This window comes from Pristiophorus japonicus, chromosome 22, assembly GCF_044704955.1.
Source record: "Pristiophorus japonicus isolate sPriJap1 chromosome 22, sPriJap1.hap1, whole genome shotgun sequence".
In the NCBI taxonomy this organism is placed as follows: Eukaryota; Metazoa; Chordata; class Chondrichthyes; family Pristiophoridae; genus Pristiophorus; species Pristiophorus japonicus.
In genome coordinates this window covers 48,788,778-48,806,136 of record NC_091998.1, presented here as the reverse complement: position 1 = coordinate 48,806,136, position 17,359 = coordinate 48,788,778, and the positions used below count along the sequence as shown (strand labels likewise).

Genomic DNA, 17,359 nt, shown 5'->3' with positions numbered 1-17,359 from the left:
GGGGCTCGAACCCACAACCTTGTGACTCACAGGTGCGAGTGCTGCCCACTGAGCCGAGGCTGCTGTCATGAATTTGTTTATGCTCATCAATGGCACGGAGTCTCTGTCCTGTCTAACGGCTGTGTTTGTTTCAGTGAATGGTGCCTGGTCGACATGGACGGAATGGTCGCCTTGCAGTGTCCATTGTGGCAGAGGATGGCAAAAAAGGACACGCACCTGCACCAAACCAGCACCTCTCCATGGAGGCGCCTTTTGCGAAGGGACATCGGTCCAGAAGATTATGTGTTCCTCCCTTTGCCCAGGTCAGAGCCTCAACTTGCAACTTTTAAAAAATTCATTCCTGGGATGTGGGCGTCGCTGGCAAGGCCGGCATTTATTGCCCATCCCTAATTGTCCTCGAGAAGGCAGTGGTGAGCCGCCTTCTTGAACCGCTGCAGTCCGTGTGGTGAAGGTGCTCCCACAGTGCTGTCAGGGAGGGTTCCAGGATTTTGACCCAGCGACGATGAAGGAACGTCCGATATATTTCCATGTCAGGATGGTGTGTGTGACTGGGAGGGGAATGTGGAGGTGGTGGTGTTCCCATGCGCCTGCTGCCCTTGTCCTTCTGGATGGTAGAGGTCGCGGGCTTGGGAGGTGCTGCCGAAGAAGCCTTGGCGAGTTGCTGCAGTGCATCTTGTAGATGGCGCACACTGCAGCCACGGTGCGCCGGTGGTGGAGGGAGTGAATGTTGAAAGTGGTGGATGGGGCGCCGATCAAGCGGGCTGCTTTGTCCCGGATGGTGCCGAGCTTCTTGAGTGTTGTTAGAGCTGCACTCATCCAGGCAAGTGGAGAGTATTCCATCGCACGCCTGACTTGTGCCTTGTAGATGGTGGAAAGGCTTTGGGGAGTCAGGGGGTGAGACACTCGCCTCAGAATACCCAGCCTCTGACCTGCTCATTGCCACAGTATTTATGTCGCTGGTCCAGTTAAGCTTCTGGTCAATGGTGACCCCCCCAGGATGTTGATGGTGGAGGATTCGGCGATGGTAATGCCGTTGAATATCAAGGGTCAGTGGTTGGAGTCTTGCCGCAAGCAGAACTGGCACAATCATAAATGTTGAGGTGGCTCGGCAGCCATGAGAAGTTCATTTGGGATTTTTTTTTGTCAATCTAATAGTCTTGAAAGCCCAGGTATATTTTAAAGACTGAATCTGCACAGTAAACCAGTAAGAACAATCGATATTTTCATTACACGGAAATATCTTACGCTTGATCGTCTTATCTTTGAAAGCAATACAAGAGAGAGGGATTGAGCAATTTTATCTGCTTGGAGGTAACAAATTAGATATTATCTTTGAAGCAGTGCAACAATCAGAAAAGATTGAAGTAGATGATGCTCACAGAGTTGATATAGAACCCAGCCAGGTTCCTTCCATCATCATTACAATCAGTGGGACATTGGCCATCAGAGGTGGTAATGAAGGAATAAAAACACAAGATGCTGGAAGCACTCAGCGGCTTCTGTGGAGAGAGCAACCGAGTTAACGTTTCAGGATCGATGCCCTTTCATCTGAACTGGGAAATGCTAGAGATACAATCGTTTTTTTTAAGTAAGAACAGAGGACGGGAAAAGAGTTAGGGGAGGAAAGAACAAAATAAGAAGACTTGGATTTATATCGCGCTTTTCATGACCACCGGACACCTTAAAGCACTTTACAGCCTATAAAGTACTCTTGGAGTGTCGTCACTGTTGGAAACACGACAGCCAATTTGCGCACAGCAAGCTCCCACAAACAGCAATGTGATAATGACCAGATAATCTGTTTTTTAGTGATGTTGATTGAGGGATAAATATTGGCCTCAGGACAGCAGCGATAACTCCCCCTGCTCTTCTTCGAAATAGTGCCATGGGATCTATTTTTACGTCCACCTGAGAGGGCAGACGGGGCCTCGGTTTAACGTCTCATCCGAAAGACGACACCTCCAACAGTGCACCATTAGTAACACCTGCGGTCTGGAAAAATGGGAGCTTTGGTTATGATCTGAAGTTGTTGAGCTCAGTGTTGAGTCCTGGCAGGTTGTAAAGTGCTTTATCGAAAGATGGTGATGAAGGTTTGGTCTGTGCATATAATATTTCCAGTTCTTGATTTCTGAGCGCTGAAACAAACTTGGATTACAATCCTTTCCTTCTTCCATGACTGCTAATTAACAGGATAAAGACTTTTCTCACTCATCCTACATCATTTCCCACATTACAACAGTGACTACACTCCAAAAAGTACTTCATCGGCTGTAAAGCGCTTGGAGACGTCCGGTGGTCGTGAAAGGCGCTATATAAATCCATGTCTTTCTTTCTTTCATCATTCTGCCGACTTCAGCTAATCTTTTGCCGCAAAAATAGTTTGTTATTGAGAAGATCTGTCGGTGCATAGTTGGAACTATGATTGACTGCTAGAACTTTTGAAGGATAAGGCAATTAAAATACGTCATCGTTATTGTTTACCCCATGAATTGAAATTTATTGCAGGCACTGCAATGTAGCAGCTATCTGCCTGTAAAAAGTTTGAAAGTCATCTGTTACACTTCGTGCATCAGCGTTCAGATATCGCGCTTTGTATAATTAAAAAAAGAGCAACAAATCTTAACTTGCCATTTTTAAACAACACGAGACAGAAATCCAGTCATTTACTGCTGTTACTTTCTGACTTTGGGGGGCGGAGAAATTCGTTTGTTTAACGCCACCATTAGTGCCAGAGAGAGACGCTAATGGGCCGCTGAGCTCTTACCGACCGAGCACATCGCTGGCAGCGCCTCCCGTGACCTTCAGTGGAATTTTACCGCTGGCGCTAAGAGTTAGCGCTGCACTCTCTAGCGTCACCCAAGGCGATATTTGCGCAGGTGAGCAAGTGGGGCGGTTAAAATGGAATTTATTTGCACTGATGTATCTCTCTTAGGTGTTCAACACTGTTGCTAATCTCCCTTGAATTTTGTGTCAGTTTTTGGGCAGTCCAGCCGACCTCCCCTTTAGGCGCTGGGTGGCCGGAAACCCAGCGGCAGAATTTCAGCAGCGCTCCCACGGTAGCGCTCCAGGAATCAGGGTTAGCGCCCTGAGAGGGGTGTGGAACGCTATATCCTGGTTGGAGGCCGGTAAACATCGCTAAAGTTAGCGACCAGGCAGTGTCACCAACTCAAACCGGGCGGTAACGAATTTTTAGCCCCTGGTGTTTCTCCATGGTGAGGAATCAAGAAACTTCTAACCTAGAGAGGCAACAGTAATCATCGTCTGATTGGACTTGGGGCGTCTGTTTAGGTCACTTCCCCCCCCACTAGGGTGCACCTCAACCAGCTCCTTAAAGAGACAGGCCAGGATAGCAACAAACATCGCAGCGGTGCTCCAGACAGCCTGTGAGCAATGCCAGAGGAGATCAGAAGCATATACAGAAAGTTAGATCGATCACACGTGTAAGGTATCCATCACGCCAAAAAATAATCCTGGCAAAGCTTTTCATCATTTAAAAAAACTTTGACCAAATCTCCTCTTGGCCTTCTCTGTTCCCTGGTCTAAATTGCACCCCGGTATCTCAACTCTGCCCTGATAACTGTAGTTTGCCCAAGCCAGACATCCTCCTGGTAGATCTACTCTGCAACACCACGGGCTAGACTTTCCCGCGAGCCCCTCAATTGCCCGCCCAGAAAAACCGCTAACTTTTGGTAAGTAACGCTAGCGAAAATTTCCATTAGTAAGTTAAAAAATAATCGCCCCGCAAGAAAATGGATCTTGCACCATTATTCTCGGTGGTTAAAAGGGAAACTAAGTAAAACGAGCGGTTCATAAAATATTTTTTTTAATTTAGTCCGAGGCTGCGGTTGGGCCTAAGTGGGGGAGGATAAATTTTTTTTAAATTCTCAAAAAAAAATTAAAAGCTAAAAAAACATTCCCAAGATACTTTTACACCTAATTGCTATTTTACAATTAAAAATAAATAAATAAAGAACCTTTAAATTATCTTTCTTTGCAGAGTGCTTACCTACCGCTCTGTTTAAGCAGCCTTCACAGGGCGGTTGCCTCGGTGATCTGGAGGGGCTTCCGTTGAGGCCAAACTTAAGCCTCGGCAATTTTCTCGGTGGTGCACGGCAGCGGTTTGGTCCCGGCGGACGTTTTGAGATTTGGGCGATACCACTAAAACATTAAGGGGAAAACTTTAGCCGGGCGGAAAAACAGCTGTACCGTCGAAGAAAATCACCGAGAACCTGCCGAAAATGAATGGAAAGTTTAGCCCTGTGGCTTCAATGCGTTTTCTATAATGGGATGCCCAGGACCGAGGCCTGTCCTGATCACTGGCGGGGAGGGATGGGGGCGGTTTTATCCTTCAGCTTCAGATGGGAGCCCACCACCTTCTCCTTCATCGACGGGCAGCCTCGCTGGCACCGAGGACCCTCACATCGCCCCCACCCTCCCCCACCCCCGCTCTCCTGGGAGGAGGCGAAGTGGGCGGGCGTGTTCCTCTGCCACTCGTCATCGTCGAGCGTCCACCCCTCTCTCCGGGCCCTGGAGTGGACGCCCATCAATTGGCCGGGCCGAGGACCTCACCCGGCCGCTGTCACTTTGTTATCCCAGCGCACATTTTCATTGGTTCCTAGGAAATGTTAGCGGACCAATTAGACAGGCACTTGAGGGAAATAAACTTGCAGGGCTACAGGGATGGAAAGGTTGAGTAGGTTGGGCCTCTACTCATTGGAATTCAGAAGAATGAGAGGTGATCTTATCGAAACGTATAAGATTATGAGGGGGCTCGACAAGGTGGATGCAGAGAGGATGTTTCCACTGATGGGGGAGACTAGAACTAGAGGGCATAACCTTAAAATAAGGGGCCGCCCATTTAAAACTGAGATGAGGAGGAATTTCTTCTCTCAGAGGGTTGTAAATCTGTGGAATTCGCTGCCTCAGAGAGCTGTGGAAGCCAGGACATTGAATAAATTTAAGACAGAAATAGACAGTTTCTTAACCGATAAGGGATTAAGGGGTTCTGGGGAGCGGGCAGGGAAGTGGACCTGAGTCCATGATCGGATCAGCCATGATCATATTAAATGGCGGAGCAGGTTCGAGGGGCCGTATGGCCTACTCCTGCTCCTATTTCTTATGTTCTTATGATGGAGCGGGGCAAATGGGACTGACTGGATTGCTCTATATTCCGGCATGGACTCGATGGGCCGAATGGTCTTCTTCTGTGCCATAATGACTCTATACCCACGAGAGCATTTGTAAAACATTTATAAGGTCAATTGTATAAGTAAAACAACAAGCAACTGTTGCGCTATGACTTTACATCCACAAGTATATAAGTATCCATTGCTTCTGGACAAAGTGGAGAAGTAAGTTGCTGGAACTGGTGCTCTGGCCCGTCATTCCAACCTGCTCCATAGTTCAGTTCTGAGGTCTATCGTTATCTACTTTACTCCACGTAGTTATGACCCAGGTCAGGATTTACTCACCTTCCTCGCACCGTTTATAATGTTATTTAAATCTCATGGCAAAATAAAGAGTCAGCTGTGTCGTTTACAAGTTGAATCCGGGCCAACATTGGCATTTGCAATGCACCACACATTTTCTCATCAAGCTCTCCTTGTTAGGTGTTTGATCATAATCTTTAAAGTGTATTCAGAGAGGTGCTCACGTCTGTTGAGTCATTGAGTTATTGGAACGCATTTCGCAATCAAGATTTATTGGTGAACCATTGGAAAGAAATCTTCTAAATTTAGGTGTGCTCATTTTTAGGAGACTTGAGCATTCAAGGCAGAATTAGGTTGTCTTGACTTATTCTATGGAGAAGCAAGATGCCCCAACAGTCCTCGCTTTAGACTTTCTTCAATAACAAAGGTTAACAATGTTAATGCCGACCGCTATCAAAACCAATGGAAGCAGGTGTAGGCCATATGTGCCCTCGAGCCTGTTCCGCCATTCAATGAGGTCATGGCTGATCTGTGAACCTAACTCCATCCACCCGCGTTTACCCCATATCCATTGATACCTTTGTTCAACAGAAAGCTATCAATCGCTGATTTAACACTAACGATTGATCTGGCATTAGCTGCCATTTGTGGAAGAAAGTTCCAAACTTTTATGTGTAGAAATGTTTCCAAATTTTCCTCCTGAAAGGTCTGGCTCTAATTTTTAGACCAAGGCCCCTAGTCCTAGAATCCACAACCAGCGGGAATAGTTTCTCTCTATCTACCCTATCTGTTCCCCTTGACATCCTGAAAACTTTGATGAAATTGCCCATTAGTCTTCTACATTCCGGTACAACCCGAATTTGTGGAATCGCCCCTCGCAGTTTCATCCTTGGAATCCAGGTATCATCCTGAAGAATCTACGTTGCACTTATCCAAGGCCAGTATATCCTTCCAAAGATGTGATGCCCAGAACTCCACATTTACACCGCCTCGAGAACCATCTTTTGTTTATTTAATTGTCCCAGTGCCATCACTTTTTGCTTTGTACAATCAGACCTTTTGTCGTTTAATCTCTCCTGCCTTCCACTTTATCACAGACCTTCCCTCTTGTTCTATCCTCCCCTCCCCCCTCATTTTCCCCAGCCCCTGCACTCGCTTAAATCCTGTGACGCCTCTAACTTTTTTCCAGTTCTGACGAAAGGTCATGGACCTGAAACGTTAACGCTGTTTCTCTCTCCGCGGAAGCTACACGACCCGCTGAGTATTTGTTTTATTACAGTACTCCAGGTGTGGTCTAAGCAGAGATCAAAATGCTTTTGTATGTTTCCCTGAAATGTTCTCCAGAGATCACCAGTTGGGAGAGTTTTGTAATCATCAACATCGGCAGTCCCTCGAACGAGGATGACTTGCTTCCACGCCAAAAAGTTCACAGGTGTTTCAATGAAGGACCTAATATTCCAGGTCCCGAACTACATCCTGAAGGGTGGAAGATGCCTGTGCGTGGATTTTTTTGCCGTTGCACACCAGCCACCACATGGGCTTGTTAGAGCTAGGTCTTGGTCCAGTGGCAAGGGTTAACCAAGACGACTGGAGACCAGCTCTGCTGCACGGACCTAGTGCGCACACATATCGCAGTGTGGGCTGGGCCCGTGCTGCCCCTGGGCCCTCGCCTCTTCTGGGCCCCAAACTCTCACCTCTCCTGGGCCCCGATCACGTCCCTCTACGATCTCTCGCTGCTCCTTCGCCCCGACCTCGCCGTTCCTGTTGTCCCTGCCCACGCTCCAATCAGCGACCTGGATCTTGGTGACGTCAAATCCAGTCGCCCTCTTCACTGCCGTTGCTCTCCTGCTCCAGAGCGTGCTGCTCCCTGGAGTGGTACACCGCCACATTGCTCCTTCCGCTCCCTGGGCCTGCTCCCATGGTGCTTGCAGGCCAGGCAATCTGCAACAGCAAATAACTGCAAGCAAAATATTTCAGTTCAGTCGGCCTCCGTTGAATTAGCCCATCATTCAACTGAAGACGCAAAAAAAAGCACAAGACACTGGCCATTAAATTTAAAGCCTTCGTAGGTTTCTGTGATTGCCCCTATTTACACACTAAAATAGTCTTGCCTGTCCTTTGCACCTGAGTTCTTTATTATGTCCCTGTCTCTTTATAAGGGAAGAATTATTATTTCAATATTCATGAATCAAGAAAACTGAGTGATTGCTTTTGGTACTGGTTCCATAGCCAGGGAGGAAACGGAATTGAGTAGACTAGGCCAATATTCTCTAGAGTTTAGAAGAATGAGAGGTGATCGCATTGAAACATACAGAATTCTTACAGGGCTTGACAGGGTAGATGCAGGGAGGATATTTCCCCCTGGCTGGGGAGTAGAGTACCAGCGGTCACAGTCTCAGGGGTCAGATATTTAGGACTGAGATGAGGAGACATTTCTTCACTCAGAGGGTGGTGAATCTTTGGAATTCTCTGCCCCCGAGGGCTGTGGAGGCTCAGTCGTTGAGTATATTCAAGACAGAGATCGATAGGTTTTTGGATATTAAGGGAATCAAGGGATATGTGGATAGTGCGGGAAAGTGGAGTTGAGATAGAAGATCAGTTATTGAATGGTGGAGCAGGCTCGAAGGGCTGAATGGCCTATTCTTGCTCCTATTTCTTATGTTCTTATGTTATGCTCTTATTCATAGAATCTTACAACCATTCGGCCCATCGTGAAAGAGATATCCAATTATTCCCATTCTTTCCCTCTAGCCCTGCAATTTTCCCCACTTCAAGTGTTCATCCCATTCATGTTCATACATTTCCTCTTTATCTCAAGGATTCATCAAACGTTTTGGGTACAATATCCCGCCGGGATCACGATACAGTCCCCCATCTCGTGTAGTGGGTGTATGCACTTGAACACAACTGGCCCGCAATAGGCGATGGCTGGTGTAACGCGCTAGCGTTATCGACAAGAATGTTCCTTCTGTGAAGCTCCAGTCTGACCTGCACAGAGCAGTCGCAACCTTGAGCCCTTAAGTGGTGTGGGATCATGCACAAACTTCTACCAGCCTTTGGGCTCAAGTTTCCCCGGTCATTTGCGCCATGTTTTTGGAGCAGGCTGCTTTTTTTGGCCTAAGTTGAAAAACCACAGTTTCCCCAATCAATTTGCACCAGTGCAACTCAGTTAGTTATGATTTTTTTAGGTCAGTTTTTTTTTTCAGCCAAAGGGGGCGTAACCAGCCACCCGCGCCAATTCTGGCCATTTAGGCAAGTTTGGCCAGCTGAGAGTTACTTCAGCTGTGCTTAGGCCAGCGTATGTGGCCTCTCTAGAAAAACCTTCTGGAGAGTTAAGGAAATCGGCGCAGCAGATGCCCGGACACACTAAAAGAATTGAATAACACATAGCAGCAAGTTACCTCCAACCCCTCCCAAAGGCTATCCGGTCCTATTCTCGGTCCCCGGGACACACACACACAGTCCGGAGAGAGAGAGAGAGATATTACCATAGCAGCCCGATCTTTTTAGTGCAGATCAAGTCTAGATAGTGTGTAAATGGGAATGGCAGAAACATTAACAGCTGCCATGTGAAGGCATAGAGGCAAAGGTTATGATCTGAAATTGTTGAACACGATATTGTATCCAGGAGGCTGGAAGGTGCCTAATCGTTTTACTTCCAGTGTAAAACGGGCGATGGCCAGTCGGTCTCAGCTGTTGGATAATCTCTTTAAACATATTCGTACCACTACAGACAGTAATATGTTTGATAATCAGCTTCATTTGTTACGGAGAAATTATTCATCTTAAACGCCCCAACCGACCATGCCGAATAGCACACGTTAGCCCTGCATCCAAAACTTACTCTGCGTAGATTTAAACGAGAAATCGTGAAGATGGCTTCTCCAAGCCTCCCTTCCTTCTGTCATTCTTCTCTCCCTGCTCTAACTTAGTAAAACATGGCATCTGTCCCTTGTACTGTCTCGCTTTATGGTTATCTTCCTCCCGAGTGCAACCCTGCCCAACCTCATGTTTTACAACTGCCGATTTTTTATTTTATTTATTCGTTCATGGGATGTGGGCATCGCTGGCAAGGCCGGCATTTATTGCCCATTCCTAATTGCCCTTGAGAAGGTGGTGGCACCTTCTAGATAGATTGAGTAGACTGGGTCTTTACTCGTTGGAGTTCAGAAGGATGAGGGGTGATCTTATAGAAACATTTAAAATAATGAAAGGGATAGACAAGATAGAGGCAGAGAGGTTGTTTCCACTGGTCAGGGAGACTAGAACTAGGGGGCACAGGCTCAAAATACGGGGGAGACAATTTAAAACCGAGTTGCGAAGGGGCTAGATGGCCTACTCCTGTTCCTAATTCTTATGTTCTTATGTTCTTGAACCGCTGCAGTCGGTGTGATGAAGGTGCTCCCACAGCGCTGACTTTGTCGCAGCGGTTTTGGTGCAACTGAGTGTCTCACTGGACCATTTCAGGGGGCAGTTAAGAGTCAACCACATTGCTGTGGGTCTGGAGTCACATATAGGCCAGACCGGGTAAGGACGGCAGATTTCCTGAAGGACATTAGTGAACCAGATGGGTTTTTACGACAATCCGGTAGTTTCATGGTCACCATTACCAATACCAGCTTTTTAATTCCGCATTCATTTAATTAACTGAATTTATATTCCCCAGCTGCCGCGGTGGGTCTCCGGATCATTAGTCCAGGCCTCTGGATTACTCGTCCGGTGACATAACCATGTGCTACCGTTTCCCCTTTTCCTACAAAATAGTTTACCAAACAAAGATGAGCGGCCTCATTCGTATCCGTTTCTACACCAGACCGTTGCCTCTTTATTTATTGTCTACCCACCCCCCCCCACTCCCCCCGAAACCATCCACTGAAGTCAATAATCCTCTGATGTAAATAATCTTCTGATGTATGCACTTGCCTTCCCCCCTGCTGTGATAAAACCCTGTGTTTTGAAAGCTTTTATTAGCAGTTTTGAGAAGGGCCTTTGAGAACATGACAGAGAAAAACAGTCTTTTTATAAGAAGATGATTAAAACAAATCATTTCCATATTATAGTTGTGCCTCTATTAAAACAGAAGCAATGTAAAACAAACAGATCGAAATTCTTGCAAACCCACATTACAGTATCGGCAGTCCGTGTCCCAACTCGCACCAAGTCCCGTTTACCCATCGCCCCCTGTGCTCGCTGGCCTACATTGGCTCCCGGTTAAGCAACGCCTCGATTTCAAAATTCTCATCCTTGTTTACACATCCCTCCATGGCCTTGCCCCTCTCCCTATCTCTGTAATCTCCTCCTGCCCCACAACCCCACTGAGATGTCTGCGCCCCTCTAATTCTGCCCTCCTGAGCATCTCTGATTATAATCGCTTAACCATCGGTGGCCATGCCTTCTGTTGCCTAGGCCCCAAGCTCTGGAACTCCCTGCCTAAACCTCTCCGCCTCTCTACCTCCCTTTCCTCCTTCAAGACGCTCCTTAAAACCTACCTCTTTGACCAAGCTTTTGGTCACCTGCGCTAATTTCTACTTATGCAGCTCGGTGTCATGTTTGGCTAGAGATATTAGTGGCCGGACTATGTCCCTCCTTGGCCTCGCCCCCTCTCTATCTCTGTCACCTCCTCCAGCACTTCTAACCTTCCTAGATATCTGCGCTCGTCCAATTCTCTTGCGCGTCCCCAATTTCAATTGCTAGAGAATAGAGTCCCAGCCTGTTCAATCTTTCCTGACAGGTATAACCTCTCATTTCTGGTTAAAAAAAAATTGCATCTTCTACAGTACCGCTAATGTTTGAAGACGCCCGCTGCAGTGTTAATTGGTTAATAGTGAGAAATAAACAAATGAGAAATTAATGGGGAGGAAATTGCGGTCGGAGGCTTCCTGCGGGCGAACAACTCCGACCAAAAAATGTTTTAACGAAAATACTTGGTGATATTCGCAGTCCGGCATACGGGCACATGTCTTCCAGTATCGTATGCATATCCTGGGATTACGTGGGCCTGGATCGCCCATGCTGCAATAAAACCCAGTGTTTTGAAAGCTTCTCTTATTCGCAGTTTTGAGAAGAGCCTTTGAGAACATGACAGAGAAAAATAGGCTTTTTATAAGAAGATGATTAAAACAAATCCTTTCCATATTATACTTGTGTCTCTATTAAACAGAAACAGTGTAAAAAAAAAACCCATATCGATATTCCTACAATCCCGCATTACAGTATCGGCTGCCCGTGTCCTAACTCGCACCAAGTCCCGCTCACCCATCACCCCCTGTGCTCACTGACCAACATTGGCTCCCGGTCCAGCAACGCCTCGATTTCAAAATTCTCATCCTTGTTTTCAAATCCCTCCATGACCCTCGCCCCTCTCCCTATCTCTGTAACCTCCTCCAGCTCCATTACTATGAATGAGAACATTCCTAAAATTGAATAAAACACAAACATAAATTTAACAAAACTTCATTTTTTTTAATTAATACTAATTGGATTAAATTAAATGTTTTAGAGAAACGTTTATTTTTTTGAATAAAAAAAAATGTTTTTCATAGTATTAAAAATAGACAGGGTTTTTAATCTAAAAATAAGTAATAACATCGAATTTTTCTATGTTTTAAAACTCTTATGCTGGTAAAAGTAAGCTATACGCCTGCTTTTATCAGGTATAAGAGTTTGAAGAACATTTGTGAGGCAGGAGTTGAGCAAATAGACCAAATCTGTGCCCGCAAATGCCCTTCTCCTGGGGATGCGTGCGATCTGTGTCAAAATTAATTTTGGCACAGATCGCAAAAGCCGCTTCTCGGCACATTTGCGCAGCTTCTGCGCGTGCTCATCGTACGCACCCAGAGAGGCCGCAATTTTTGGGTCAATATTTGTCCCCCATTACGTCAGCACATCTGCCCTCGCGACCTCTTTCCCTCGTCAAAGCAGCTGCCACCGGTAAAAGCTGCAGCGACACAGAGCTGGAGGCATGTCATAGAAACATAGAAAATAGGTGCAGGAGTAGGCCATTCGGCCCTTCTAGCCTGCACCGCCATTCAATGAGTTCATGGCTGAACATTCAACTTCAGTACCCCCTTCCTGCTTTCTCGCCATACCCCTCGTCTCGCCTCGCTGTGACCGAGCTTGGTTAAAAAATAATAATAAAAACCCATGTTTCTGTTTCCTCCCTCGGTGTGTTGAAGTGGACGGTGGCTGGGAACCCTGGAACCGGTGGACGGCCTGCTCCGCCGAGTGCGAACACCAAAGAGTGCGTGCGTGCGTGGCCCCTGAGCCGCGATATGGTGGGAGATTCTGCGAGGGAGGGGGCCAGGAGTCGGAGAACTGCACCGAGGGGCTGTGCGTCCAAAGTAGGTAACGTGGCGGTGGTACTTCCATGAGCAATCGCAAAACTAAAATCCGCTTGTGCTTGCTGTTCTAACTGTTGAGTGTTTTTCACAGACTGCAATTTTCTCAACCCCCGAAGACCTCTGTGAGAATTATACTGAAAGAAAATGCACCGTGGTGTCTCGTAATTTATTTAAGGAGGGATGTATTTGCATTGGAGGCAGTTCAGAGAAGGTTCACGAGGTTGATCCCTGGGATGCAGGGGTTGTCTTATGAAGAAAGGTTGCGCAAGTTGGGCCTATACTCAATGGAGTTTAGAAGAATGAGAGGTGATCTTATTGAAACTTATAAGATTCTGAGGGGAGATGTAGAGAGGATGTTTCCCCTCGGGGGAGGGGGTGGGGGAATCTAGGGGGCATAGTTTCAGAATAAGGGGTCGCCCATTTAAAACCGAGATGAGGAGGAATTTCTTCTCTCAGAGGGTCCTGAATCTTTGGAGTTCTCTGCCCAAGAGAGCTGTGGAGGCTGGGTCATTGAATATATTTAAGGTGGAGATAGACAAAGTTTTGAACAACAGGGGAGTCAAGGGTTATGGGGAGCAGGCAGGGAAGTGGAGTTGAGGCCAAGATCAGATCAGCCATGATCTTACTAAATGGCGGAGCAGGCTCGAGGGGCCAAATGGCCTACTCCTGCTCCTGCTCCTATTTCTTATGTTCTTAAAAGAACAGGAAGCTTCACAGTTAAGTGCAGTGGATGCAACACCGGTATGATGGTTCTCATACTGAAACAACTTGCATTTATATAGCACCTTTAACATCCCAAGGCGATTCACAGGAGCGATTATCAAATAGATTTTGACACCGAGCCACATAAAGCCACCAATACAATATACATCAATGATTTAGATGAAGGAATTGAGTGTAATATCTCCAAGTTTGCAGATGACACTAAGCTGGGTGGCGGTGTGAGTTGTGAGGAGGACGCTAAGAGGCTGCAGGGTGACTTGGAAAGGTTAGGTGAATGGGCAAATGCATGGCAGATGCAGTATAATGTGGATAAATGTGAGGTTATCCACTTTGGTGGCAAAAACAGGAAGACAGACTATCTGAATGGTGACATATTAGGAAAAAGGGAGGTGCAACGAGACCTGGGTGTCATGGTACATCAGTCATTGAAGGTTGGCATGCAGGTACAGCAGGTGGTGAAGAAGGCAAATGTCATGTTGGCCTTCATAGCTAGAGGATTTGAGTATAGGAGCAGGGAGGTCTTACTGCAGTTGTACAGAGCCTTGGTGAGGCCTCACCTGGAATATTGTGTTCAGTTATGGTCTCCTAATCTGAGGAAGGACGTTCTTGCTATTGAGGGAGTACAGCGAAGGTTCACGAGACTGATTCCCGGGATGGCAGGACTGACATATGAGGAGAGACTGGATCAACTGGGCTTGTATCCACTGGAGTTTAGAAGAATGAGAGGGGATTTCATAGAAACATATAAAATTCTGACGGGATTGGGCAGGTTAGAGCAGGAAGAATGTTCCCGTTGCTGGGGAGCTCCAGAACCAGGGGTCACAGTCTAAGAATAAGTGGTAAGCCATTTAGGACCGAGATGAGGAGAAGCTTCTTTACTCAGAGAGTGGTTAACCTGTGGAATTCCCTACCGCAGAGAGTTGTTGAGGCCAGTTCGTTAGATATATTCAAAAGGGAGTTAGATATGGCCCTTACAGCCAAAGGGATCAAGGGTATGGAGAGAAAGCAGGAAAGGGGTACTGAGGTTGAATGATCAGCCATGATCTTATTGAATGGTGGTGCAGGCTCGAAGGGCCGAATGGCCTACTCCTGCACCTAATTTCTATGTTTCTATGTAAGAGCTATTAGGGACTGGTTTGGTCAAAGAGGTAGGTTTTATGGGATGTCTTAAAGGAGGAAAGAGAGTTAGAAAGGCGGAGAGGTTTAGAAAGGGAATTCCAGAGCTTAGAACCGAGGCAACTGAAGGCACGGCCGACAAAGGTGGACAGATTAAAATTCGGGGATGTTCAAGAGACCAGAATTGGAGGAGCGCAGAGATTTCGGGAGGGTTGTGGGGCTGGTGGAGATTACAGAGATAGGGAGAGAGGAGTGAGGCCATGGAGGGATTTGAAAACAAGGATGAGAATTTTAAAATCCAATTGCTTAACCGGGAGCCAATGTAGGTCAGCGAGCACAAGGAGTCATCCAGGGCTGCCCAGAACATTTAACCTCTCCTCAGTGAGTAACCCCAACATTGTTGCATCTTGTATAGTCATTGTGTGAAGTGCTTTGCCGTGTTTTCCCGTAAGGCGATATAAAGAAATGCAAGTATTCACTTCACAATTACCAAACTTGGTGTAATCCAGTTCCTCCTAATAATCTGTTCTCGTTTAATTTTTCGCCAGTGCTCATTGATATGCATTGCACCTGCCTAATAATCACCTTATCTTTAGAAATTAATATTGTCAGTGAGTTTCTCCCTTATTTCTATAATGCAGAACTTAAGCTTCCCTAATCCTTCCTCAAAGCTCCATTACTTCTTCAAGGATAATACAGATAAGGAAGATAGTGGCACATCCTATCTTATCGTCCATGCCCTGCTATTCTCATCCGTGTGCAGCTCGCGTTTCCGAGATTGTCTGATCTTTTTGTGTTTGTTTGCTGTGTCTGGATTTGCCTTCTACTTTGTACTTTTCCTTCTCCACCGCCCTCCGAGCTTATATTTATGTACGTTTATAGTCTTTTCCCTCTCTGCCCAACTGGTCCAGTTGAATTGAGCCTTGGTCCCTGCCACCTGGACCTCGTCTGCTGAAAATGCGGCTTTACTGGGCGAAGATACCGAGTCTCAGTTGTGGTTCAATCGGCCGCTCGCTCGCCTCTCAGTCAGAAAGATGTGGGTTCAAGTATAACCGGACCTCAAGGGTTAAGTCATGAGGAGCGATTACACAGGAATGTAAGAACATAAAGAAATAGGAGCAGGAATAGCCCATACGGCCCCTCGAGCCTGCTCCACCATTTAATACGATCATGGCTGATCCGATCATAGACTCAGGTCCACTTTCCCGCCCGCTCCCCATAACCCCTTAATCCCTTATCGGTTAAGAGACTGTCTATTTCTGTCTTAAATTTATTCAATGACCCAGCTTCCACAGCTCTCTGAGGCAGCGAATTCCACAGATTTACAACCCTCTGTGAGAAGAAATTCCTCCTCATCTCAGTTTTAAATGGGCAACCCCTTCTTCTAAGATTATGCCCCCTAGTTCTAGTCTCCCCCATCAGTGGAAACATCCTCTCTGCATCCACCTTGTCAAGCCCCCTCATACATTTCGATAAGATCACCTCTCATTCTTCTGAATTCCAATGAGTAGAGTCCCGCCCCACTCAACCTTTCCTCATAAGTCAACCCCCTCATCTCTGGAATCAACCTCGTGAACCTCCTCTGAACTGCCTCCAAAGCAAATTAGGGTCGTATTCCATAGAATTTAGATTCTAGGTCAGCGGGTGACCTGATCGAAGTTTTCAAGATATTAATGCGAACAGATAGGGTGGATAGAGAGAAACTATTTCTGCTGTTTGGAGATTCTAGGACTAGGGGGCAGAGTCTAAAAATTATAGCCAGACCTTTCAGGGGTGAAATTAGGAAACACTTCTACACACAAAGGGTGGTCGAAGTTTGGAACTCTCTTCCGCAAATGACAATGGATGCTGGCCAATTGTTCAATTTAAATGGGAGATTGATAGCTTTTTGTTAACCAAAGGTTTAAGGGATATGGGCCAAAGGCAGGTATGTGGAGTTAGTTCACAGATCAGCCATGATCTCATTGAATCGTGGAACAGGCTTGAGGGGCTGAATGGTCCTCCTCCTGTTCCTATGGTAACAGGCTCGAGGGGCTGAACGGCCTCCTCCTGTTCCTATGTACCTAGTTACCACTCCACCCCAAGCATGAAATGGGGAGCTTCGTATTCCTGTCCAGCAATCATGGGAGGGCTCCCTGGCTGCTCAGGATACGAGCTGAGCTCTGAAAGCTCAGATTAGTGATGGCTCAGTGACTAAGTGCAGCATGTGTTCCAGTATTGAGTTATACAGATCAGGAAAATCCGCGAGCTGTTGGCTGAGCTCTGGTATCACCCTGGCCTCGATGTGCGAGGGGAGAAAGAGCTCCCATTTCTCCTTGCTAGAATAAATCCAATGGGGAATTCAGGAAACACCTCTTTACCCAGTGAGCGGTGAGAATGTGGAACTCGCTGCCACAGGGAGTGGTTGAGGCGAATAGTATCGATGCATTCAAGGGGAAAGCTAGATAAACACATGAGGGAGAAAGGAATAGAGGGATATGTTGATGGGGTGAGATGAAGAGGGGTGGGAGGAAGCTCGTGTGGAGCATAAACACCGGCACGGACCTGTTGGGCCGAACGGCCTGTTTCTGTGTCGCAAATACTTTGTAAGCGTTGAAGCATACAGTTGCAGATGTCATGTCAGATCAGGATGACCCTTGCCTGACCTTACTGTCTCTGCTCGCGCACGATAGAACAGACGCTTGAGCTTGGTACTGAATGGGTACAGATCCCTATGGAACACGTATGCCAGCCAGAATCAATGCTTGCAGG

At 46.7% G+C, this 17,359-nt stretch overlaps 1 protein-coding gene across 8 annotated transcripts in view; it reads left to right on the top strand.

Annotated features, from left to right (window-relative positions):
- Nucleotides 1–17,359, top strand: part of LOC139235022 (netrin receptor UNC5D-like) — a 664,622-nt gene that overhangs the window by 511,997 nt on the left and 135,266 nt on the right. For all 8 annotated transcript variants that reach the window (XM_070866105.1, XM_070866104.1, XM_070866107.1 and 5 more), the window contains 2 exons: nucleotides 135–302; nucleotides 12,605–12,769. In XM_070866105.1, coding sequence (XP_070722206.1) covers nucleotides 135–302; nucleotides 12,605–12,769 — 333 coding nt within the window. The remainder of the gene's footprint in view (nucleotides 1–134; nucleotides 303–12,604; nucleotides 12,770–17,359) is intronic.